Consider the following 7434-nt stretch of genomic DNA (forward strand, 5'->3'; position numbering starts at 1 on the left):
GTCGCTGGTCGGGGTTCGCGCGTCCAGGCCCGAGAAAAACGGTTTCGTAGGCAGACCCCAGCCTTTCTCCAAGACCCAGCGCGCATCATCGCTGGATGGTTAGCGCACGTCCAGGCCCATGAGAGATTCTTCGGGACTAGATTTGGGCCACGCACCTCGGGCTCTGCTGGTAAATTGGTAAATGCCACTGGATAGCGACCGAGCTTTCTATATTTTATATTCTTCTTTTTTTAGTGATATTTTTATACACTGTGCTGAGTGATATTTCAAATCCAATCCACAGAGCGAGCTATCGATGCATATTTAAATGGCACGGGTTCTACAACCATCAGCGACGAATAATAAAACTATAATAATACGGCGTAGAACCTGATGACAGCAACCCGATCCGAACGAGAATGTGATAGGGATCGCATGCTTGGATACAAAATCGAACGTTGATGGCTTGTGCCGGTTGATTTTAGAACGTAACGACAGATGTGAGCCCATGACCGTGTCTGCATCTGCAACCCGAGGATGTGATACTAGTAGGGATCGCATGCTTGGATACAAAATCGAACGTTGATGGCTTGGACTGGGTGATTTTAGAACGTAACGACATTGGTGAGCCCATGACCATACTGTACCGGTACTGTTGACCGTCGTCCGAGCGTCCACAAATCTTGAATCTGCAACAATGATACTTATCGAAAGTCGCGCGACCAACCTTTCGAATTTCCATCCACTGCCAACCAAAAAGCAAAGCACGTGCACCGACGCACTGGAAACCCGCAGCAATGCCCGCAGATGCACTGCGTGCGAGATCGAGCAAGCGTACGGGACGTGCCGATGAGGCAGCGTCAATAGCTGTCCACTACAACGGTTGCCACGGTGGCGCACCATCCGTCGCGTGCAAGACCGCGTTGTGGGCACACGGTGCGCCGGGCGCGTCATGCGACGCGTTCATTGAGCTGTTCATTGGCAGGGCGAGCGCCGTTCTATGCAAACACTTGAAAGACGCAACAGAAACATTGTGAGCTGCTCATGCGTGTGCGCATTTTAGTTCAACACAGCGACTGTGCCGTGGCGCTACCAGTCGCCCTCTTTCAATGGCTCGTTCATCAACTGGATGTCACCGGTGTTGACTTTCGCTCTTTGGTTGTCGACCTTTGCGTCGAGTTTGTGACTGCCGCATCCAAGCGACGTCACTCAGACCTGGACGTCAACTGCGCTGTGATCAAGAACTCACTCGAGTCGATCACGGGCACCGTCAACGTGGCCATTCGAGTGCTACCGCTGCTCAACGACCACTGCGGATGGGCTTTGCTCAACTTGATCGGCGCAAAAGCTCTCGACACGAAGAACTTGCCAGCGCTCGCGTCGGCTCTCGTGATGATCCTCAAGAAACACTGCGCGGTTCTTTCAAGAAACTCGGCGACCTCTTATCAGACGACTCGAACTCGGGCCAAGAGTCGGCGCCCAAGCGTCAGCAGGTCGACCACACGACCAAACGTTTCAATTGTCTTTTTGGTTCTTTGTCGGGTCCAGATGATTGGTTTGACATCGTCAAGATGCTCTACGACGACGACACGCTTGCACCCACGGCCTGCCACGTTCTTCTGGCACAACTTGCGCCCGATGACACGAGCGACGCAGCGGCCAGAGCGAGGGACGTGCTTTTCGGCCGCTTGGCTTTGATCATGACGAAGGCGCCAACGCTCGACCTCGCGCTTTTGTGCGCCTACTATGGCGTTGAAGTGCGCCGGAGCCTCGAGGACTACTTGGAGTTGCAAGCAGACGAGTCAAAGAAGTCGAGCGCTCCTAAAGGTGCGACGTGCCCGACATTTGCCGTTCTCGATCTTACGTCCAACCCGCTGTGTCTGAGCGAGACCTCGATCCAAGCCGTTTTTGCAAGCTCCGACCCAGAGAAGCTCATTGTGCTCGCGTACTGGATGCGTCTGCGCGCCCTGTCGGAGACCCCGGTGGCCATGTCCGACGTCGCTCGGACATGGCTCAATGATGGCGCGCCAGCTGCGATACGCATGGCATATCTGGTCGCCATTGCTCAGGGTGGTACGGCGCTCAAAGAAGTCGAGGATCTCTTGATCGCGCAGAAGGACAGCACCAACGTCGACGTCGTTGCATCGACTCTGGTTGGCCTTCAATTTCTCTGCTCGGTCACGCCGTCGCCGCAGCTTGTCGCATCTAAAGCCGAAGCCGCCGTGCACTGTATCAGGCGGTTGACGGCGCCAACGGTGGTCGAGGCTGCCGTCGCGTCCTTGCTGGATGCGTGGTGCAACGTTGAAAGCTTCGACCCGCCGCTTCACTTTGTGTGGGAGGTGTTGACGCTCTTGGACGAGCCGCGCGCGTTTGTTTGCGTATCCGTCGGTCTCCAAGTGCCTTCTCTCTTGCGGCGACTCGGTTCTCGTCTCGTGGAGGCATTCGGGCCAAACTTATCGGACAAATTTCTCGTCTCGCTTCTTGGCAACAACACACGTACAATCGACACCATGGTGAGTCTGGCGGCCCATTGTCACTTGGCGCGTGACACCGATCGCGCCGTCTTCTTTGCCATCTTCGGTCACTTGATGCGCGTCGGAATGTGTGCCGTAAAAGTCGTCGCCGACCCGCTCCGGAAAATGCTCGCCGCACAGCACACCTCGTGGTTGGAGCTCTGTCGCGCGTTTCCCGACGATGTCGCAAAAGCGTTGCCCGCGACAGCGTCTCTCGCGACCCAAGTCAACGGCTTTGTGGCTACGGTCTTCAGCGACTTGACGTCGCTGTACCTCCTCGAGCTTGCACCGTTTTTCATCATGTCGCCCGACTTTACCGACGTCGGACCAATTGCCACGGCCATCAAAGACAATGCGACTGATACGACGACCATCGCTCGACTCCTCTGCCGCCTCAGTGCGCTAGCGACTTTGAGGGCGACTGTCCACTCGGGGAGCCTCGAGTATGTGACAAGTGTCGTCGAAGAAATACGGCGGGATGAAGCGCGTGCGACGGGCAACCATGTACAACCCGTCATCGCTCCTGTTTCTGTGCTTTGGGAAGTGCTGGTGCTGTACGGCGACATGCAACGTCAAGGCACCATCAACGTCGCAGATTTTGACCTCAAGGACTCGGCGTTTCTCGCCGCGATGGCCATGACGATCAAACATGAGAGCTCGCGTCGCTGGGGTCATGTTCGCCTGCACCGATGCGTCGCGCTCTTGATCCGCGACTGCTACAAGGCTGACGTGCCGCGTGAGCTCGTGCAGATCATCAAGGACATTATTCTCGCGGTGTTCCAAGACGATAGCAGCATCCACATCCGCGACGCCGTCTACAACGTGTGGTTCTCCCACGGCGCGAACGACGCGGTGTGGCCAAATGAGACAGTCGCACTCGCGCAACTCGCCAAGGTGCTCAAGGAAATGGACCCGATTGCGCGCCGCTTTGCCAAATACGTTTCGCGGCAGCAGGCGTTACCGTCGGTGGGACGACGTGGACGTGCCTCGATCTTGTCGCGGTGCTTTTTGATGGCGATGTGTCGGCTCTCGACGGCGTCCCAACCGACGTCGTTTTGGGTCACGCGAGCACTCTTCTTCGGCACGACGACGGTCTTGTGCGCGAGATTGGGCTCCGGCATCTGCTTCGGCGTTTGAATGAGCTCTACACGCCCATCACGGACGAGCTCATCGACGCCCTTGCCGACGCGACGATTGCAGAGCCAGCACTTCATGAGCTCATGTCACAGTGGGCCGTCGGCCCCCAAACAGTAGAGAGCAATTCGTCGTGCGGTCGCTTTTGGCTCGAGTGCGTACTCGCCAAGTGGTTTGAGCGCGCCAGGGACGTCAGGCAGGACGACGCGACGCTAAAGAAGCTCACGGCCTGCGTCGCGCGCGCTCGAGAGCTGCTGCCACCCGTCCTGTGGCTCTCGGTCTTCTACACGATTACGCTGCATCTTGGGTGCACCGTCGTTGCGAAGGAAGTCCAAGCCATCACGATGATGCTGCTCGTCGAGTTACCGGACCAAGCGATTTGGCATCTCGTTGGTCGGCGTCACTTGCCTGCCGTCAAGCAAGCCATCGCCGCGGAGCAGCTCGTTGCCAAGAAGGATTTCGTCGACACGTGGAGCGACATCGTCAGTATTGCCAGCCAGCTGGAAGCCATGGTAAACAGCACGGGCGTTGTCCTTGACAACATCACGATCAGCTACAAGATCCTCGTGCCCACGTCGTCGCAGCTCATTGATCTGTCGGGCGCCAACCCCGTCTACATAAAACGCATCTGGGTTGGCCGGCCGATTGCTCAATACAAGTCAAAGCCGCGCATCGTCGGACTCGTCGGCTCGGACAACAACACGTACAGGTTTGTCCTCAAGAAGGATGCGATCCGGAAGGACGAGTTTGTCATGCAGTCGGCGACGCTCGTCAACCGTTTGTTGGCCGCCAACAAGCCGACGATCGACATTCGCCTCGAGACGTACGCGGTCGTCCCGTTGGCAAACGATGTCGCACTCATCGAGTGGGTGCCCAACACGATCACGCTGTTTGCTGCGGTCGAGAAGGAAGCGCGGGAAACGATAAGCCGTTGCATGCGCAACTACAAGGTCGAGCTTGACGCGCTCGCGGGCGGTGACATTTGTAGCAGTACAGCGTTCACCGAGCTCATGTCCAAAGAACCCGAGAAAGTTTGCAAGCTCTACAAGGAGTATGCCTCGGATCCATGCTTCAAGGAACATCTCGTCAAGTGGTACCACGACGTTTGGTGTCGACATGCGCCAACCTCGGTATTGACTCTTTCCAATGACAGTTTGACATACTACCTATAGAATGACGTTCCTGCGATCGACCGCTGTATCATCCATCTTTGGCTACTTTCTCGACGTTGGCGACCGGCACATGGGCAACATCCTCCTCAACGTGAAGTCGGGCAAGTGCGTGCACATCGACTTTGAGTGCATCTTTGGGCGCGCCAGACATCTTCCCGTGCCCGAGCGCGTCCCGTTCCGCCTCACACGCAACATCTGCGACGCGCTGTCGGCCATCAACGACTTCGACGCCTTCCGTACCACGTGCGGGGCCGTGCTTCGCAACCATCGCGCTGTACTGCGATGCCACGTCGACATGTTTGTGCGCACTGATGCGTCCTTGGCGCCGAATGTTGTCGCCATCCTCCAAGCTCTTGACAAGCGGCTCGCCGGTGCAACGATGGCCGAAAACGCCGACGTAACCAAGAGCTCCGAAGACATTGCGCGAGACGTCGAGTCGCAAGTCGAGTCGCTCGTGGACGATGCCATGTCCATCGACAACCTCATGCGCATGTATTTGGGGTGGTCTGCACCATTTTAGGTAGTAGTTTTTTTTTATGTATAAGACATCATCAACACGTCGTATCAGTCCATAAAGTACTGCATGGTGCAAACCACGGTACCCGAGGACGTGAGTCGTGTCACGCGAGCCGCGCGTCGTCCACTGAAGAACGACTCGCAACGGACGAGCCAAGCGCGGACCTCCATTTGCACAACGTGCACGTTGTCCGCAAACGTCTCGTCCATGCGCAGAAAGTACTGCCGGCGCGCCTCGAGGATGTCGATGGTCTGGGCGTTCTTGGCTTGGAGCCGGGAATGCACCAGTTAAGGCGGCCGCAGAGCACAACGATCGACACCGTCAGCTTGCAATTCCAGAGCTTTTCGTAGAAGGCTGCGTCGGAGAGGCCTTTGTGTGTGGCATAAGCTTGCGAAACATGGTGTACAGGCATGCTCGGTTGTCATTCTCGGTTGTAGAGATGTGGGCATGGGATGACAAAAAAGGGTCTAAATCAGATGCCCGCGCTGCGATCCCGGAAACGATAAATACCCTTTTTTGTCGCCAATCAATTTACAGGCGCCTCCAGCAGTTCAACAATGACGACAAGCGCGATGGAAGGAGCGTTGCGAGGTGCCTGGGACGACGTCCTTGGCGTGCTGACGTCCGTCGACGACTACGATCTTGCCGAGACGTCGCCCACCGTACGCTCTCTGCCACGTTGATGGACGCTTCAACAAGTGCTAGGGCGAAACACTGCTGCAGCTCGCATGCGCCGCCAACGCGATCGCTGTCGTTCGCCACTTGTGCACGCACCCGCGCTGCCATGAGGTTGTCAACGCCGCCAGAAATGTTCGTATTTGTCTACTACGGATATGCATAGCTATCTCTTTTGTAGGACACGCGACCGGCACTGCTGTCGGCCGTGCTGGCGGGCGCCACCGAGATCGTCTCGATGCTCTTGGCGACGTTTGGCGAGGATCTAGACCTGAATGTATCGCACAGCGGACCCTTTGAAGTACATCATTTGTACACTGAGCAGTCGTCGACAACAGCTTACGTAGGACGCGGAGCAGTGGCCGCTCATGGCTGCGATCGATACAAAGCACGTAAAGATCGCACTGCTCTTACTCGACCAGCCTAGCATCGACATCAACCGACGGCGCGCAACGGTTCTATGTGCTTGATGAGAGCCAGGTCACGAAGCAGCATGTCTTGTAGGACTCGACTGCGTACTATGTCGCTTGTATCCTAGACCTCGTCCCGGTCGTCGAGCGAATGCTTGCGCTGCCGGCGCTCACCAGAGACGTCATGACTAAGGTCCTTCTCCATCTTAGGTTTTGTAGTACTCATTTGCGCTCGTAGCGAGGCAGCACGCCGTTCACTGGCGCCTGCCGCCGCGCTGCGTGGTCAACGGCGCGCGTGCTTTTGCGCGAGCATGCGATCGCAGACATCAACGCCCAAGACCCTGTTGACTCCGATGCAGCAATCTATACTGAGCGGCACCTTTTAGGAAGGAAGAACAGGCTTTTTATGGACCTGCTACCACGGAAACCTCGATTTGGTCGAAGTGCTCCTTGAGGTCGTCGACGTTACTCGGGCGTGTCATGTACAATATGTCAATTCGACTACACCGCCTCGATTCAGATGCCCTGCGTAGCGCCACTGGACGGCGCTAGACTACCTCAGTCGCAACCTCGTCTGCGACGAGGCACACGACAACGACAGGCTCATCAACCTTGTGCAGCGTTTGCTCGCGCGGGGCGTCACCTTTGGTGTAGGAACTTCTTCGGCCGCTACAGCTCACAGTCCTTAGGTGCGCACGCAACCAATGGTATACCGACAGCCACGCCGCGACGCCGACGTCGACCTCGCCGAGCTCGCAAGCCGACAACAATTGGACGAATTGTACAATGTCCTTCGCGACGGCGCGTATACGGGCAACGTCAACCGTCTGTTCGAGGTAGAATATTGTTGAATTTCCTCCCAGCAGCGACTTGAAGCGAGAAGGAAAACGCTGTCTTGCACTATCTATGTCTGAGCGGCGTCGGCCACGACGGAGCATTGCGCTTTTATGAGCCCCGGTTGGACATCCTCGATTGCCTCTTGACGATGTACCCAGACGTCGGCCTCAATCTCGTCCAGATCGTAATACATTCAT

General features: G+C 56.6%; 4 protein-coding genes across 4 annotated transcripts; all 4 read left to right on the top strand.

Annotated features, from left to right (window-relative positions):
* Positions 1–1536: 1536 nt before the first annotated feature.
* SDRG_02390 (hypothetical protein) lies at positions 1537–3629 on the top strand (the record flags this gene model as incomplete). Its single annotated transcript, XM_008607976.1, has 1 exon — positions 1537–3629. Exon 1 carries the CDS (start codon positions 1551–1553, stop codon positions 3627–3629), a length of 2079 nt encoding a protein of 692 aa, XP_008606198.1. The 5' UTR covers positions 1537–1550.
* An 83-nt stretch (positions 3630–3712) lies between these two features.
* On the top strand, positions 3713–4784 carry SDRG_02391 (hypothetical protein; the record flags this gene model as incomplete). Its single annotated transcript, XM_008607977.1, has 2 exons — positions 3713–4736; positions 4780–4784. The coding sequence occupies 2 exons, from the start codon at positions 3713–3715 to the stop codon at positions 4782–4784; spliced, it is 1029 nt and encodes a 342-aa protein (XP_008606199.1).
* A 15-nt stretch (positions 4785–4799) lies between these two features.
* On the top strand, positions 4800–5318 carry SDRG_02392 (hypothetical protein; the record flags this gene model as incomplete). The annotated part of the gene is made up of 1 exon (XM_008607978.1): positions 4800–5318. One exon carries the CDS (start codon positions 4800–4802, stop codon positions 5316–5318), a length of 519 nt encoding a protein of 172 aa, XP_008606200.1.
* Positions 5319–5874: 556 nt separating this feature from the next.
* Positions 5875–7251, top strand: SDRG_02393 (hypothetical protein; the record flags this gene model as incomplete). Its single annotated transcript, XM_008607979.1, has 9 exons — positions 5875–5977; positions 6021–6125; positions 6172–6291; positions 6338–6445; positions 6495–6593; positions 6639–6743; positions 6787–6882; positions 6934–7050; positions 7090–7251. The coding sequence occupies exons 1-9, from the start codon at positions 5888–5890 to the stop codon at positions 7249–7251; spliced, it is 1002 nt and encodes a 333-aa protein (XP_008606201.1). The 5' UTR covers positions 5875–5887.
* Between the last annotated feature and the right edge of the window lie 183 nt (positions 7252–7434).

Source organism: Saprolegnia diclina (assembly GCF_000281045.1).
Source record: "Saprolegnia diclina VS20 unplaced genomic scaffold supercont1.5, whole genome shotgun sequence".
Taxonomy (NCBI): Eukaryota; Oomycota; class Saprolegniomycetes; order Saprolegniales; family Saprolegniaceae; genus Saprolegnia; species Saprolegnia diclina.